This window comes from Tripterygium wilfordii, chromosome 7 (assembly GCF_013401445.1).
Source record: "Tripterygium wilfordii isolate XIE 37 chromosome 7, ASM1340144v1, whole genome shotgun sequence".
NCBI lineage: Eukaryota > Viridiplantae > Streptophyta > Magnoliopsida > Celastrales > Celastraceae > Tripterygium > Tripterygium wilfordii.
Genome location: NC_052238.1, coordinates 285223 through 303489, shown reverse-complemented (window position 1 = coordinate 303489; position 18267 = coordinate 285223). Strand labels below are relative to the sequence as shown.

At 37.8% G+C, this 18267-nt stretch overlaps 4 protein-coding genes and 1 pseudogene across 7 annotated transcripts; 2 read left to right on the top strand and 3 right to left on the bottom strand.

Moving 5' to 3' along the window:
- Positions 1–1015: 1015 nt before the first annotated feature.
- Positions 1016–4691, bottom strand: LOC120003144 (probable phytol kinase 3, chloroplastic). Of its 4 annotated transcripts, XM_038852061.1 has the most exons (7): positions 4311–4452; positions 3723–3945; positions 2878–2945; positions 2670–2801; positions 2352–2467; positions 2096–2210; positions 1527–1997 (listed from the first exon to the last, which is right to left on the bottom strand). In XM_038852061.1, the coding sequence occupies exons 2-7, from the start codon at positions 3840–3842 to the stop codon at positions 1820–1822; spliced, it is 729 nt and encodes a 242-aa protein (XP_038707989.1). In that variant the 5' UTR covers positions 3843–3945; positions 4311–4452; the 3' UTR covers positions 1527–1819. The 4 variants fall into 4 exon arrangements, with proteins under 4 accessions (XP_038707988.1, XP_038707987.1, XP_038707989.1 ...); XM_038852060.1 differs by lacking the exons at positions 1527–1997; positions 3723–3945 and adding an exon at positions 1016–1260 and having other exon boundaries at positions 4311–4688; XM_038852059.1 differs by lacking the exon at positions 3723–3945 and having other exon boundaries at positions 1525–1977; positions 4311–4691.
- A 1326-nt stretch (positions 4692–6017) lies between these two features.
- Positions 6018–6890, top strand: LOC120001973. Its single transcript, XM_038850502.1, has 4 exons — positions 6018–6112; positions 6220–6313; positions 6431–6557; positions 6667–6890. The coding sequence occupies exons 1-4, from the start codon at positions 6018–6020 to the stop codon at positions 6888–6890; spliced, it is 540 nt and encodes a 179-aa protein (XP_038706430.1).
- Positions 6891–10065: 3175 nt separating this feature from the next.
- LOC120002817 (pentatricopeptide repeat-containing protein At2g30100, chloroplastic-like) lies at positions 10066–12765 on the top strand. Its single transcript, XM_038851654.1, has 2 exons — positions 10066–11309; positions 11867–12765. The coding sequence occupies exons 1-2, from the start codon at positions 10554–10556 to the stop codon at positions 12638–12640; spliced, it is 1530 nt and encodes a 509-aa protein (XP_038707582.1). The 5' UTR covers positions 10066–10553; the 3' UTR covers positions 12641–12765.
- A 206-nt stretch (positions 12766–12971) lies between these two features.
- Positions 12972–14134, bottom strand: LOC120001972 (annotated as a pseudogene).
- A 2318-nt stretch (positions 14135–16452) lies between these two features.
- LOC120001655 (uncharacterized protein At5g39865) lies at positions 16453–17929 on the bottom strand. The gene has a single exon (XM_038850073.1). It carries the CDS (start codon positions 17549–17551, stop codon positions 16781–16783), a length of 771 nt encoding a protein of 256 aa, XP_038706001.1. The 5' UTR covers positions 17552–17929; the 3' UTR covers positions 16453–16780.
- Positions 17930–18267: the final 338 nt, after the last annotated feature.

Sequence of the window (18267 nt, the reverse complement as noted above, 5' to 3'; positions counted from 1 at the left end):
GCCAGTGATGATGGGCCCCATTGCCAATCCGATGGTATTGGCGAGTAAAGTGTCACCTCCAGGGTCGTGGTCAGTAACGACTCTTCTTATCTAACATCCGCCGTCCAATTGGCATACACGATACATCACAATCATAGTAAGAGACTAAGGCACGTCCAATTACTAATTAGTGCTCGTCACTCTCATTCGTTAGGTATCCCAATTTGTCCTCTCCACCTACTGGACTTTCTCCACATTCAGACGGACACGCTCGCCTGTATCTACATAAATGTACATTTTAAAGGGGGAAAAACTAACCTCACGTAACACATGGAGAGTAGACTATGTTTTCAAGAATTGAATTGGTGAAATCTAGGTTCACTTGTGCAACTTTACCACTAAATTGTAAATGAATAAATAAATAAAACTAGATAAGGCATGACAGCCGACAGGGTATCACTCCAAGACCAAGCACCGAAGCACACGTCCAGATCAAATTTTCATTATGAAATTTCCAGGAAGGTAAGAATAAGGGCCACCACTGGAAACAACAAAATAAAATTGGTTGTATTTGCGCTCAACCTACATAGAATCATAAATATCAAATCTGGCTCGCATGAAATTAAAATATATATATATAAAAAGACAGGTATGAAGGAACAAGGTACCTCACTAGCAGCCATGGCTCCTTTTAGTCCAAAACAGGAATATGAGGAGGATCTTCCCATCTCACATGACAAGCACTATAAGTTACACGGTGAAATCATGATGCTTATAGTCATTGTCATGTTTTCCGTATTTCTTGTATTCCTTGTCATGGTTCCTTGTGTTAGGCGTCGTAGAGATCCTGAATCAGGACTTGCAGACCACATCTTTAAGTGCAAGTGTCATCTTTGGCTCCCGAGGAAAGGTAGGAGAAACGACGAGGATGACAACACATCGTAAGTATCACTGCAGTCCAAGAGCACAAGTACTAGCCAAAAGTAACCTAGCTACTAGGCAAATACCATGCAGTCATTCATATCATATGGGCTTGGTTTCCATAAAGGGGTTCAATGATACGCGCAGTCATTATGGCGACCATATATCAATGGAATATTCAAAAAGTGCTCAAAGTTGTTGGAAAAGAGAGCATATAGAAGAAACAGAGTAGCATTGGGGTGGTTGTGTCATTTGTTGAGCAGGGATGACAATGAGATCACTGATCCGTTGTCCTCGGATCAGGGTATCGCGAAGCAGTTTCAGCACCAATGAGAAGACAAGACTCCACAGTCGACAGATCTGTGTAAGAGATGAGTTAGGAATTCTCCTTTAAGACCATTACTCTAGCTTATGAATGTCAGGTCATGTACATTTTTGTGAAAGAGAGTGCAACTTTTCTGAGGGTTGAGACTTAGAGATACCTAGCATTCAGGATTGATTTTGGAGTACTGAAGAGATTTCTATATTAATATTTTTCCTCTATTAATATTTTTCAGTGTTTTGAGAGAGTTTTCATACTACGTACGTACATCATTAGCACCTATAAACTCTACATTTGAAGAATATTAACTTTGAAGCTGATTAATTAGACCTTCAAGACATATAAAGGATGATATTACCCCCAATACTGCTGTTCAGTGAATGCTCCATAATAGTAGTCCATATGCAATTCTTCAATTTTCCGGAAGATTTGCATATGGTTTGTCTACTAAAAGCACAACGGCAGGGGATTATCCGACGCAGACTAAGGAAGGCACTGGCCACTGCCAGCAAGAATCGCCTTGCTAATAGGTAACAGCATTTCATATCAATACATTACGTTCATCAGGCAAGTTAAAAGTTACAGATGTTACTGACTTCAGAAAACAAGACTGCCCATCAACATTGATGCGATGGGGACAGTCAGATTGTCATCAAGGTCGGTACTTATAGGGAGTGATTCCACCAGGGCAGAGGCAATGGACACAATCAAGAAACCCAACACCATTTCCCAACTTCTCTCCAAATATCCAAATGATGCAAAGTAATACATATACCTGTCACAACATTATTTATAACCAACTGATCCGCAAGACTGTTCGGAGGCTTTATTAATAACTGAAATAAAGTAATGCAAGCAGAAACAGGAACTAACCCAACAGATGTCAAGAATCCAGATAATGCCATCGTTATACTGCCAGCTATAGACTTGTTTCGGTTGTAAGGAAGCTTCAGATTGCCAAATCGCCTACCAATCACATCTGCCAAACCTGAAACAGCCCAGAGGTGAAAATGCTAAAAGAAAGTTTTTTTACAAGCTGATATTTCAGCACTGTTTCTTTCAAGTGCGAGATTTTAATTCCACTAAATTGAGACAGCAAAACAGGGTAACAAGACATGATTGAAAGTACCATCTCCGGCACAGAGGTTGCATATTGCCGCAATTGCAATTGGCGAAGTCCTCCAGCAGATTATACATGCCAAAGTAATTGTTGTGGCATAGTATAGTGGTCCCTTAAGAAGTTCCCTGATGCATGAAGCAAACCAAAGGCTGATTGAGAAATTATGTGAAGAAGAATCAATAATTTAGTTATAAGTATTAGCGTTTCTTATTAACATGAAGCAAAAAAGATAATTCTCTGGGCAGGAACAACAGCAGCTCAGAGCAACTAAATAGTATAAAAATGTCATAGTGGCATCCTGAACCAATGTATATGGAAACCCGTAACCTGTGGTCTCCAAATCTAGTCATTGACTTCACTGTGCCTTCATCTTTATATATTCCTAATCCCAAGAACAGCATACGAAAGATATTGATGCCTGGAGTAAGAGCTGCTAACATTGCTCCCCGACGCCCTGCACTGCGATGATTAACAGCTATTTCAGGGGGAAGATATGTACGAGAACAATTTAAAAATCCTTTAGTGAAGAGGTTACCTGAACAGGGGCCAGCAAAGCATGAAAACTAAGCCGATGCTTATATGCACAAGCTTTCTATTCAGTTTCTGAGCAAGAAAAGATGAAGTGTAAGAAACCTCTGAGATTGATAACAGAAAAGTGAGATTAATTTATTAGATTCTAGGCAAGTAAGTCTATGGTGTGATGACAACACTAAACATTGACAGAACTGTTTAAGAAATTAAATCTAGTCATTCTAGACTATTGCTTTCTTCCTTCCATCTAGCTATGCTGTTAACCCATCAAATAAACAAACAAGAAGGAAAATAAAAACTTAGTTCATCTATTTCAAGATGCGCTACCCTCATCCTCATCAAAGCATTATTTTGTTTCAAGTTCAGGGTTTGGGAAGTCTTAGACTGCCTGCTCACTGCAATCATCCTCTTTATCCAGAAGAAGCTTGAAGATATGTTACAATGGAGTCTTATTTACGTCGATGCTACATTTTAGTGGTTCAACTAACCACACCTGCATTAATATAATAATCGAGGAATCAAAAATTCGAGCATCAGTTGTCTACATGGAGTTCCCTACATCAGTCAATGTCCATGGCTAAAACTTAAAAGCAAGTACTGCTAGAATATCAAAACAAAAATACGAAAAAGGAAACAACCAAACATCTATGAGTCAATCCCCAGATGCGAATTCCCAATGATTCTGCTTTTGACAAAGCAAGCAATTCAAAGTTTCACATAAAAATCAAATTTAACAACAAAACAAATCAAATTTTACTCCAGTCAAGTTTAACCCAAGAAATCAAACTAAAGCAAGATTTGATTCACTTTAACAATCTTTCAGCAGCAGAAGTATCAGAAAAGTATAACCTGGTCAAGCCCTGAATTTGCAGTCACTTTCCATAAATGAAGAACCGCAAAAATGATCCCGGCCAACACCAATGTTGCCCAAAGATCAGAAACAATTGTGTTTTCAGTCAACGTACCCATCCCCTCAGGTGCAAAGCAATTTGGAACTCAAAGAGCAAACCCTACAGCTGACCCCTCATTGTTTCCTTTTTATGGGTTTACACGTCACAGCATATTCTAGTGACTGACAAGGGAAAGAGTCCGATTAAACAATTATTTTTTTATTCAACATCTTCAAAGTGTCGCAGCCAGCAACTTACTAATCACTATCTAGTTGTTATCTGAGCTCAAAATTCCAAATATGAGAGAGGCCCAACAAGTGTGGAGGTAAATGAACCCGATATTATAATTGAGTCCTGCTTTGTCTGTTTCCATGTAATAATTTGGCCCGTATGATTTTCTCCTTAGAAAAGCATCTACTATTGACCATTGAGATTTTGACACTTAACTTATAAATCACTTTGTCGTCCTTCATCTTTTAAATCTTAGATTTTATCTTAACAAGAAATACCATTGACAGCGGAAAGAAAGGAGTGAGGGAGGTGTCACCTGGTCAAAAAGGCTTCGTTTCGCAGTTTCTTGCCAGAGTTTGAGACAACATAGAGCAATACCACCAGCCAAGCCACTGGCACAGAGATCGGAAAGGACAGGACGATTGTCGACGAGCATGGCAGCAGGCAGATGCGATGACGATTCCAGGCGAGAACTCCGGCGAATTCCTCCCTTGACACAGACTCCAGGTCTAACGAAGATCGAGCTTGAAGTTCGTTTGGCGTTAGATGGGTCAAATCGAAGGAGCGGAATAGGAGTGACGAAGACTGTGATTGACATTTTCGGCTACTTATTTACAGTTTACTGGTTTGGTTCCTAAAAGTGGGTCTCGGCTTAAAGTCCTGTGTCACGTGATTCACGTGTGCCTTAGAGAAACATACGGCCCATATTGAATCAGTTTCTTTTTAAAACATATAAGCCCATAATGATTTCTTTTTCGAAAGCCCAGAAAGATTGAGTTGGCTTGGAGATTATATTTTTCATTAATAAATGTTTTTTTTTCTGGTTCTTTTTAAAGTTGTAATGAAACCAAATTTCTGACTTTAAAATTATTTTTATTAAATCATAAGTTTTTCAATGATATATGATATGCTAGAAAGGCCACATTAGTTAAATAAAAAATAATTGTAATAAATGGACTCGGCAAAATTTAAATAATTTGTTGTAATACAATTAACTAAATTGATTTTAGGTACATTGAATCTTAAACTATTTTGAAAAATATGAGTTGGTACTTGGTAGGATGGTTATTTACCAAGCTACATAACAAGTGCAGAAGCCCTCATTATAGATATGAATTTGTTGTTCTTTTCTTTTAATTTTCTGCCCAACGACAAGTGTGAATGACCAATAAAATTGTATAATGGAAAGGACAGTAATGAGGTTACCAAAAATTATGTTTCCAAACAAAAAGAATAAAATTCAAACTCACACCGTCTTATCTTTTCCTTTAATTTGTAATGGAGACAATACTCAGGTATCTAAATTTAACGCAACAACATCAATCTCATATTAGGATTAAGTGGGATCTACTATATATATGACGTCGGACTGACATAAGCTAACTGAGTGATATATAAGTAAGCTCTAATACCTATCACACAATGACGAGTTTTATCTTTTATGGGCCTAAGAACTAATGACGACGGTTCATGAAGAACAAATCTATGTGGGACCGTGGCTTAGAGTGGACAATATCATTTATGTGTTTAGGTTTCGATTTCTAACATGATCATTAAAGGAATTATTTGGAAGTCGTTGCTTTTTCACATTTGTGTTCTCATAGAGGGTAAATGGTAAGAATAACGTTTCATCTACACAAAATGTGATATCTATTTAACCCTCAATTAATGTGGAGTGTTGGATGTTAAGTGGGTCGTAAGACGACAACCTTGATACTAGCGGATCGAATTCGAGAACAGTTTGACAAGATACAGCATGAATCTATAGTTTAGGTATTTAACCAAATATGGAAATGAACATAAAAGGCAGCTATAAGGTGTCAATGAGTTGGTTTTTTGAAGGAGACAGCCTTCATAAGAGGAGTTACATGCCTCAACTTGCCCCACTTAATTTCTTCCAGTTTCTTAGAGGTTTGGTTTTATTAGAGTTTTCTTATGTTTTTCATGGTTATTATATAACAAATTAAGTTTTTCTACTCTCTTATCTGTTGCAGAGCAAGTGATGAACTCATCAAACAAAAATATGGACTTGACCCAAACGCCAACCCAAGATGATTCATCCATTGAGGTTGATCAGCCAGGAAACCAAGTGAAGGCGGATGCCAAGATCCTCGAAAGGTGATTAATTTACAACCAGAAAATTGAGGAGCTAGGGTTTCAATATTATTGTTTTGTTATTTTTACTTAAGAATTATTTTTACTGGTTTTGTTGTCGATGCGCGCAGGAAGGTCATGGCAAATAGGATCTACTCTCAAAAAAATCGAATCAAACAGTACAACTATAATATGCAACTTGAAGGGGAAGTGAGAGCTCTTCAAGTAATATTAGTAATTAATTACATCTCTATATATTATTATTTAGTTTTAATTCGATTTTACGCATTTTCTTGTTATTTTTATTAACATATGCTGATATGCACATGTGTATATATGCAGGTTGAACTGGCTGTTAGCCATCCAAGGATTAAGTATACTGGTCTTCAAAACTCATTGCTGCGAAAGGAAAATGATTCAATCAAGAAAACTCTCTATGCCTTGAGTACTGAACTCATGTGGAAAGAAGGTTTATTTCTCTCTCTCTATATATATATATATGTGATGATCACTAATGTGATAATTAATGAGAAAAAATGTGTGTTTTTTTTTTTAATAATGACTCCATATATATGTAGCTCAATGTGAGGAACTAAAACGAGAAAGGGACTCCCTAAAACAATTCTACATGGTGAATCTTCAACCATTAGTTCTGGGGATGAACCAACATCAACCTCCAGCCGGGTTCAGTCATCCAAACATGGCACATCCGGGTCCAGCCGCAACCGAAGCAGTGGGCACTGCAGAGCAAATGAGGAATATGAACCACCTTAACCAGCAAGAGCCACACAACTTCTTCTGATCATGATCTTCTTAGTTTGTATGATCAATCTTTGTTTATTTTTTTAGACGGGAAAAAATTAATAAATTATGCCCTCCATTTAATAAGACAAAAATAAGGAAGCATTTTTCAGCTGTGTTAATTTTTTTTTTTTTTATCATCAATTGTTATTATTTGTGTCCAATACCATATGATTTGCATAAACATTACGAGTTGATAGAGTAAAATGTTGAAAAAATTTATGTTAGTTGGCGCCAACCCAACGTAAACCCTTTTTTGAAAATAATGATATAAATACATTAAATGGTTCATATCATTTGAATTGATATTCATGTATTTTGTAAGGTTTTATGTTGACTGGTGCCAACCTAGCGTAAACCCTTATTTTCAGAAAATGACGACATAAATACATTAAATGATTAATATTCATATAATAAATCACTAAAAATATATTTTCAATTGAATTAGTATTCATGCATTTTGTAAGGTTTTTATCTTGATTGCGCCAACCCAGCGTAAATCCTCTTTTAAGAAAAAGACGATATAAACATAATTAAATAATTTTGCAACAAGAATGATGTTAATAATTTTGCTATATGAATAGCCTTAATGAGATTGCCATATTAAGAATATGATAAAAAAAAACACTCCTGCCTTTTTTGGAGTATATATAATCATAACATTTTATGTAAAATGAGTAGATTATACAAACAAAAATAGCAAACAACTTATCCTTCATCCATACATGGAAAGGAAATAATTAAAAAGCAGCCAATTTTTCACTCTTCCAAGGCACTACTTTGCAGTAGAGCTAGCTACTATCAAACAGTTGAGTACGCTTCTTCTGTGATTACCGCCTTGTAATCAGTTATCGGTTCCTTCCGAAGGGAAATTGTCATATAAGCGATGCAACTTTTATATATATTTATGTGTAAACTAACAAAACTCTTCATTTGTATGCTTATTCTGTAGTGTAATTATAGTTACAGAGATGGACGGGAGAGATGGCGCTTCTGATAGTAGGTTTGGAAACTCTAGGACTACTTCAATGGACCCTGCAGATAAGAAGCTCAAAAGGTAATTCATAGAATACATTATATGATGGTTATGATCATATTAATTATTTTAATCACATATTACAGCTAATTGTTTATTATTTTTTTTAATTGACACAGAATTATGGCAGACAGAAAGTATCATGAGAAATATCGAATGAAACAACATAGTTATGTTGCGCAACTTGAAGCGAAAGAGAAATCTCTGAGAGTAAATTGATCAGCACCTCTTCTAATACACATATATATATATGATTAACAGAAACTCTTAATTATTTAATATAGTCTCACTCATTTATATATGTATGTGTTATAATTAACACATGAAGGCTGAAGTCATCACAACCAGTGTGATGCTTGACTGCGCTGTTCAACGAAACAATTTGCTGCGAAAAGAGAATGATTCAATTAGGCAAAAGATTGCTGCTTATTCTAGTGGCATCATTTTCAAACAAGGTAATCTCTCTCTCTCTCTCTCTCTCTCTCGATATATATATATATATATATATATATATCTTATGACATGTCTATATACTTTTCCTTTGGTGATGAAGAGTAGAACTAACTATGGAATTAATTACAATGTAAATTTACAGCTCAATATGAGCAATTGTTGCGGGAATTTCACTTGCTGAAACAGACGTCACAGTCAAACATGTATCAGCAATCGCAATCAGAGATGAGCGTGAACCAACCTCCTTGGACAGAGTTCACTAGTACTCCATATGCAGAGGCTGCAGCGGTTGAAGCAGCACCACCCGCGGTAGACTTGGATCCAAACCTGACTCAATTGGACATTGAAAGCATGATTCAGATACAACAGTTATGTGAACAAAATGATCAGGAGTCATCAATATTCAACTTGGAGACGACCATGATGAGCGTGAATGAACAATCTCCTCCTCCAACAGTTGGGGCACAATTGGCTGAAAATGTGAGAGAGGCTGATGTGGAACAAATTATATCAGACGAACCAAATCTGCAGCCACAAGTGGGGGCTGAATTCGAGAATTATCTGATCAAGGAATAGAGGTGCAACTTCATGTGTTATCTCCCATATATATATATATATATATATATTAAACATCTATATATGTTATGCTTAATTTGTCTTCTATTGGGGTTTTTTATTAGGATGGTTTTTTGATCCAAGACGATGTCTGTGTTGGATTTTTCCCATTCTAATGAGAACCCCTGCCCTGTTTTCTATATATCCTATTCAATAATAAATGGGAGAGAGTATTTAATATATATATATATATATATATTGCTTCTAATTATTTCACTATTCAATTTTTTTACTTTTTTAACGTAGTTCATGAGGATAAAATTAAGTAAATATCTAGAACTCCTTAATTATGATCCTCTCTACCAGACAATACCAAAGAGTAGCAAATTAAATTGAATTCCACATGCGTAATCGAGTTTCATTGGTTATATTAATTCAACAGTTATTAATAATTTGAGTATTAATTAAATATTAGTTAGTGTAAATTTTTGTAAAATAAATATTCAAATTAAGAATGTAATGGCTATCTTATATCACGAGTTATCTGTACTATATATTCGTGATTAGATTTCCATATATAGCTTCAAAAATCAGTTTCAAAAGTATGGTATATGCATACATGACATTCTCGTGCAGTCAAATTAATTAATCATATACAGCTATCATTTCTTCCATATATTGGGGAGATTAATGAGTGACTACTATTTTAAGAATAAGCACAAATATCCAATTCTAGAAATAAAATCAATGTTTTATTTAAAAAAAAAAACAAAATTAATTAAAATTCCACAAATGGCTTCCTTGAATTAGTTGAATATTTCGAACTGAACGCTGGTTTTCTCTGGCCCCACCTCTTCCCCCTTCCCTTCGGCGTCGTTTCATCAGTGGAAGAAATTCCTTTGGGGGAATTTATGGGCTTAGGGCCTTTACGCCATCATGAAATTGGGCTATCCATTCATGAAGCCCTTTCATATTGGTTGGGGAATAGGCCCAGTGTATTCTCAATAGTCAATACTTAATCCTGATATTTCCTTTGAATAGCCAAGAGGCCCAGCCATCTAAGCCCAGCCCAGCCCAACCCATTCTTTTCTCGTTATATTCCTCATCTTGTCCTCAACATTCCGAGAAAACTCTCAAGCCCGTAACAGAAATAACGACGAGCCACAGGGGAAGAGATCCAGGGCAATAACGTAAGTCACAACAACCGTTTGGTGGCAACTCGCAACATTAAAATCTCAGCCAGTCAACACCTTACACCTCCATCTCTTCGCTTCTCGTAGGGAAAGAGAGAGACAGCTTTGTCTGAAAGCCGCAAGCAAATGACGGTGATTGCAACCCTTCCCCTGACCTCCGCCACCCAATTCAATCCATTCACATTCAGTTAGGGTTTCGGTTCGTCGAATTCATTAATTTCCTGTTTTTCCTGTTTCCCTTTTTATGTTTTGACCTCAGAGAGACTATGCGACTTTGAGTGTGCTTCACTTCTTGTGATTCAACAGAAGAAATATTAAGATCGTTTTACTTTCTTGTTATTTCCTTGTTTCATTTTTTCGGCATCCAAACAGTGGGTTATGGTTGTTGTTTCTCGGAGAATCGCAATCTTTGGAGATAATTGAACAGATGGCATCTGCTCAAGGATTGGCGTCGTCAACCGAACTGGGGATTTTGTTCCGTCCTTCCATTTTATTTCCAACCGGATATCGGCTATCTGATCTTCAATTGTGTAATAACCTATCTTTGAAACGTTGTTATAGGTTTTCTGCTGCAATTTGCTGCCAGCAAAACCCTTGTATTGCTAAGCCCAGCTGTAGGGTTAGGGAATTTAGGTTGTTTAAGGCGGTGGAGTTGGACCAGTATATAACAAGCGATGATGAAGGAGAGGAGATGAGTGAAGGGTTTTTTGAGGCGATTGAGGAATTAGAGCGAATGACAAGGGAGCCAGGAGATATTCTTGAGGAAATGAATGATCGACTCTCTGCGAGGGAGTTGCAGTTGGTGTTAGTGTATTTTTCTCAAGAAGGGAGGGACTCATGGTGTGCACTCGAGGTGTTTGAGTGGTTGAAGAAGGAGAACCGGGTTGACAAGGAGACCATGGAGCTTATGGTTTCTATAATGTGCAGCTGGGTTAAGAACCTGATAGGAGGGAAACATGATGCTAGTGATGTTGTTGATCTTCTTGTGGACATGGATTGTGTGGGTTTGAAGCCTAGTTTTAGTATGATGGAGAAGGTAATATCTTTGTACTGGGAGATGGGGAAGAAGGAGGAAGCAGTTTTATTTGTGAAGGATGTTCTGAGGAGAGGCATAACCTGTTCAGAGGATGATGGTGAAGGACGGAAAGGTGGCCCAACTGGCTATCTTGCCTGGAAGATGATGGTAAGTTTCGATGAATTCCAGTTCTTGGACATGGATTATTTTCTTTCTTAGTTCAGTCTTTGAATTGGATTAAATTCTGGAATTTTCAATTTCATGACATTGTGCTGCTGCTAGGACCATATGTGCCCCCTTAAGCTCACCTCAACATGTTAGCAGTAAAGAAAAATTTAGAACCTCCTTTTTCACTACTCTCTTTTGTGATAATTTGCTTCCTACTACGCTACAATGTCAAATTCAGTATTCCAGACCTCCCGAAGGATTGTGTTTGTTTAGGCTTTTCCACAGAGTTCTGATTCCTGCTTATAGTGTAGACTGTGCTGAGGCTTTCCATATCATGAATACGCCACTATTTATTCATTTCTTATGCTGATTTCCAATTGGGAATCATTGATTGAAGGATGTTGTACTAGTTGCAAATAACCTCGTTCATTTGACATTGAAAGTAACTTTTTCTTATGCTCACTGTGTGTTTCTCATCAACTGAGAATGCTTTAACAAAAGTGACTGGTTTTCTTTTTAATCCAATGTGAAGAGTCACTGAACATATGCTATGTCAGGTTGACGGTGATTATAGGGGTGCAGTCAAGTTGGTGATCCATCTCAGAGATTCTGGGCTAAACCCAGAAATCTACAGTTACCTCATTGCTATGACAGCTGTGGTGAAAGAGCTTAATGAATTTGGAAAAGCTTTGCGCAAGTTTAAAGATTTTGTTAGGTCTGATTCCATAGCTGAACTTGATGCGGAAAATATGGCTCTTATTGAGAAGTATCAATCAGATCTTTTAGCTGATGGGTTATGTTTGTCTGCTTGGGTGCTTCAAGATGGTAGCTCTTCACTAAAAGGGATTGTTCATGAGAGACTTCTTGCTATGTATATTTGTGCTGGTCGTGGACTTGAAGCTGAAGGACAGTTGTGGAAAATGAAGCTTGCGGGAAAGGAGGCTGATACTGATCTATATGACATCGTCCTAGCTATCTGTGCTTCACGGAAGGAGCCCAAATCCATTTCACGACTACTTGCTAGAGCTGAGGTTACAAGCTTGATGTGTAAGAAAAAAACTTTAACATGGTTGGTCAGAGGTTACATTAAAGGAGGACATTTTGATGAAGCTGCAGAAGCACTGATCAAGATGCTTGATTTGGGCTTACGTCCAGAGTATTTAGACAGGGCAGCGGTACTGCAGGGACTAGTAAGAAGGATCCAACAATCAGGCAATGTAGATCCTTATCTCAAGCTTTGCAAGCACCTTAGTGATGCAAATTTGATTGGACCGTGTCTTGTCTATCTGTATATAAAGAGATACAGGCTCTGGATCATGAGAAAGCTTTGAGACACTTCACTGGACCAGTTGTAACATTCTCGAAGCTGGGGTTTAACCAACAGTACAGTTTGGTGGCAATGATTCTGTGCCACAAATATATGAAATTTTGTATAAATTGTCTAAATTTGGTCGACTATATAGCGTTATGCTAAGTTGCATGGATCAGTTCCCCATTGCAGAACCTCTGAAAGTCCGATTCCATTCTGAGTATCTGGTTGTTGGAGTCAAGTCATTCATATTACTCGTGTATATATAAGAAGGAAAAATATATACACTTATCATTTCTCTACCTTAGATTAGTTACAAGCAGCGGCTGGCGTTGCCCGACTGCTTTAGAGCGCAACAACATAAATCAGGGGAAAAAGAATGAATGAACAAATCTATGCGTATTCCAGGTTCAGTTTAAATCTTCAACTTCCTTCTGTAGACAAAATCTCCAGTTCTGCCCACCAAAGAGGAGATAACTTTGGTGTTGCTCCATCAGGTCCCACTGCTGTGATTTTTTGCAACTCAGCTGCAACATCTTTCATCGTTGGTCTCTGCTTCGCGTCGGGATGGATGCAGCTCTTGATTACTTCAAGCAACTTCTCAAGCTCTTCCTCTTGAAAAGATTTAAGGGTTGGATCAACCATTTCTTTTAAAGGTCGCTCCCCTCTCACACAGTCTGATATCCATTCTACTTGAGAATCATTATCCACTGAATATGGGATCTTACCAGTGATAATTTCAAGCAAAATTATCCCAAAACTGTATGCATTACTTTCTGGATCTGTTGAAGGGGTTTCCACCGCAGCAGCAGATCCCGTCATTCCAGAAACCGAAGTCTGATATTTTGGCTGCAAAGTCTTCGGTCAGACAGATAGAAGAAGGCAGCAGGTTTTTGAGTTATGGGAGGATTCATTTCGTGCATATACTCGAGGCAATGGACCATGCCCATCGCTATTCGTATTCTCATTCCCCAGTCCAAGTGTTCTGATTCTTTTACTGCGACAAGAAGCATAGAACAAAATGATCACTCTAGACAATTTATTTAGGTTTATATCCATGGATTAGAAAGTTATTTAACTCACTGTGCAGATGCTCAAAAAGAGTTCCATTTGGGGCATATTCAAAAACCATCATCCTTGTGAAAGGTTCGTCCTCTTCACAAAACCCAATAAGGTTCACAAAGTTCTTGTGGTTCACACTTGATAATATCTCAATCTGAACACATGAACAGAGCTTGTTTAGGTCCTCTATAGCGAAATGCATAAAGTTTCATGAATTTTTGTTCCCCGTTACCTTCTTTCTAAAATGTGCCTCTGAGTTCTTTGACCATTCATCACGAGAAGTCACTGCACAAGATGTCACAGCTATTTCAACACCAGTTCCCTTATAAACAGAACCATCCGAAAATGTGCTGATTATATTGCTGAAATCTTCACAAGCTGCTTCAAGTTCTGATCGCTTGAGCTTCGGCACACCTGTAATCCAATACCAAGTAAAAGAAAAGAAAAGTACAGATCAATAAGGAGATGCAAAATAACTATCCATTTTCTTGACAAGAACAAGATGTAAAATCCGTAGTCTAAAGCTAAACACTGTGTATATATGTCACTGTTAGAGCCATTTCTGTCATTGTTTTACATCACATATTCTCATTAATTTCATCATATCAAATTATCGGTAAGACGACTTCAACGTCACATATTCTCATTAATTTCAAGTTTTACATTTCTAACTCTGGATCTCAATGCAAGCCAATTATTGACAAAGAGAATCAACTTGCGATCAAAAACATTATTTAAATCGCATCGAAACCTCATTTCTATCAAATGAAGAGAAAAAAGTTCAAAAAATTTTAGCCAAAACCCACCTAAGTCAATCAAGTATGCAGAAACAACAATGAATCAAAGATTACTTACAAGATCACTACTTTTCCATCAGAACACTCAACGCCACGAATATATATACGTACCTTCGCTGTTCATAGCCCAACAAAAGCTGAGATTCCAATAAAGCAGCGATGACACTACTAAGACCACGGTCATGTGCGGCTTGTGCCAATTCTTTTTCCACCCACCACCCATTACAGAGCAGATAGAGCTTCAATCCTCTGTAAACAACAATTGAAGATGTGCAGCAAAAATAAAATAATATAGAGAGAGAGAGAGAGAGAATATATATGTACCTGTTTGGGTATATAATTAGAGAGAGAGTGCGTTTTGTGGGAGTCTACGGCGGAAATGCAAGCGAAATTGGAGAAGCGGAGAAGAAAGCGCGGGTGTTCGTATATCGGTGATTAATTTATAGCGCCGCCGTAACACTTGCACGTGCTTTTCTCGTGGCGTATACATTTCTCAATAGTCTTCTTAGGCCAAAACGTGCCGGGTAAACACGTGACGTGAGCTCGGTAGAAATTAGAACCAATTTATATATATTATATATATGATTTAAAGTAAAATGACATTAATATTTATGTTAATTAATGGGTGGTGCACTGGCACTGGATGAAATATTGATAATTACGAATATTATTATAAAACTCTGGATATAATATCAATGAGTTTTTGCCACATTCAACCAAGTTTTAAACCCTTGAATTCAATAATTTGCGTATAACAATTTGGTTTTTGTGCTTTTACTGTCCTAAAAATTAAGTTACCATCCATATATATCAGGCGTAATTGACCCTTATATAGAGGCAGTTGGTGGATTGATCGATGCGGAATGGAATTCAAGTTGAATATCCATTTCTAGCATGTGTAAATTGAACAAGCCCACAAATCTTATCGCTAAAAGTATTGAATCTTTCAATATAATGATCATATACTTAACCATGATTAATAGCTAGGTCTACAAGTATACATACGTATATATATACATGTACTATATGATTGTACATATGAACCTTGAACGAACGTATATAACTATATATATATTTGCGGAAAGAAAATCATTTTATCACAGAGTATTTGTTATAAACATAGAAGTTGACGAGTGTGTGTGGTGAAGTGGAGCTTTGCGTCTTAGGTGAAGAAAATTAATGCGAGTGAGACGGTGAATAAGAGATTAAAGTAATAATATGTGCTTTGCTTGCTTTTCAGTTCTGGTTGTATTATTACTGATGGCTTCAGAGTTCAGATAGTTCGCATACTTTGCTGAATTTCGCAAAAGTTAAAATGAGATGGGGCGATACCAAAAACCACTTCACTTGTGTCATTCTTCCGCGGGCCGACCACCCTCTTTGATCCATGAAGATAAAAAAAAATAATCAAAAATGTAGCTTCTTTGGGCCACTTCTCCATATCCCCAATTCCCCATATGTAAAAGGCCCATCACATTCACTATCTGTACTTGTCCTCTTCATCTCATTCAAACATTTCTTCCATTTCCATCTCCTCCACATTCAAAAATCCAGTTCAAGTCGATAAATATGCAGTATTTGGGTATTCTCAGGTCCTCTAGTTAAATGCCTTATTTAGGAGTTTTGCAGTTTCAGATCTAGCTCTTGATGCCTAATCACCATTTAAACAAGTCAATGGTGCCGAACTTAATCGGAGTTTCAGAAGAATTGCTGGTTTAGAGCATTAATTACTAATCGTTTGCTTAATTAGTATTTCTTTTTAACAAAAGAAGACTACGAAACCAAACCAAAGTCGGGTGCATGGCTCCGCCAAGACTTTTCTTACGAATCAACCAAAACACTTATGCTAATTAATTACTCCTACTTACGCCCAACAACTACTAAATCATAATCTAGAGAGGAGAGTTGCAATCATGTTCCCCTAATCCCTTCTAAAATGTCCCCAATTCCCAACTCATAAGTCACAAATAATAACAATAAATAAAAGTCAAGCACACTATGGTGCTTCTCTTTCAGACGTCACCATATGTCAAGATACACAGATTTATCCAAAAACAAGACTACAAGAGTTGGTTGATACATACCAAAGGGCCAGATTTATTGGGCTTTCCGATGCTTAATAGCCTTATCCTGCAGCGCCCTAGACTTAGACTAGGCCCACACTACTACTCTGTCTCTCGCACCCAAAAAAAAAAAAAAAAAAAAGAGATGATAACAACTGATTATCGAAAATTAAATAAGAAACTATTTTAGTATTTTCCCCTTTTTTTAGAATTTTCTAATTGTGAAATTAATCCGACGACTCAGATTGGCGGACAGGAGCAAGAAGGGCACCTGGTCAGACCGTTCTCGTTGCAGGCCGTACAGGACTTGAACCCGGTTTTCTCGGCGTAAAGCTTGTGACTACCGTTACACTCGTCGCACGGAACAAAGCCGTAACCGCCGCACAACTCACAGATGCCGAGTTCCGCCGCAGGAAGCCCTTCGACGAACTTCTTGAGCTCTCCAGCCTCGTGGAGTTGCCTGATCTCCTCTGCCCCACCCATGTATTCGCCGCCGATGAAGACGCGAGGAAGAGTCAGCTTGCCCTCGCCGCCTAAGATCTCCTGCAGCTCGTTCAGGAACCGAGAATCCATCGATAGATCTCGCTCGTCGATTGAGACACGAAACCCTCTGAGTATGGATCGGACGGAACGGCAGTCCTCGAATGTTGTCCGCACCACGCGTAGGGACGTGAAGTAAACGACAATACGTTTGTCGGCGCCAGGAATTGCGATTCTAGGCTCTGGCTGTGGCGTTTTATTAATAACTGGCGAAGCATTTTGAGGTCCGGATTTGGATTCCGAGACCACGGACGGGAGAGATGACCAGGCGCGGATAAGCGAGTTGGCGACCCGGACTCGATGGAAGATATTAGACGGTCGTTTTGCAGTTGAAGAACAGGGATTCGATGCGGAAGGGTCTTCTGTGCACAGATGCTGGATATCTTTGAAGGAGGAGCAGGAGAAGGCGGTGGAAGGAGATGACGTATTGTGAATCCGCACCGTTGATTTAGAAGACCACGGCCGCCACATTGAGAGCTGGATTGTGCTGGCCGGAAAGAGTAAAATGAATAAGAAGGGGAGGCCCTTTTTGGGGACTTGGAGGGTGTTTTTTTTTTTTTTGGCTGGTTGATTGATTGCTTAAAGGGAAGGCTTTGGTGACAGAAGGCAGAGATTCAAAAGCGGTCGCTTTGGGGTCTTTCAGGGGGAGTTTGGCGATTGGTTAAGTTGGTTGAGAGAGGTGGGTTTTGTTTGTATTTTGGTATTTTGAAGGAAGGGAAGGGAATGGAGGGCATGAGAGAGAGGTGATTATTTAGGCTAATTTTAGACGAGAGGTCCTTGATTTGATTATGATTAAGATTAGGGGGACAGAGTATTTAGTAGAATCTTTTATCATTGATATTAATCTAACGAAACTGTATCAATTTTAGTCTTTAGAATCTAAATAGATTAATTTAAATATGCGAATTTGCTTTGACCAGATTCTTTTGTCATAGAGATCGAATTTCACTCTCATTTTGTTGGAACAATTTCAGTTAATAATGTTGTGAGCAAAAGAAATAACGTGTGCTTATAAAAATTTAAAAAAAAAAAGAGATAGAGAGACAAATAATGAATTTGTAGATGCATGAATCAACAATCTAGTAATTACGTACAATTTCTCCAACAACTTTGCAAAGATTACACTAAGTACATCCTACGATTCTTTCAACAACTCTACAAAGATCATACTAAGTACATACTATGAA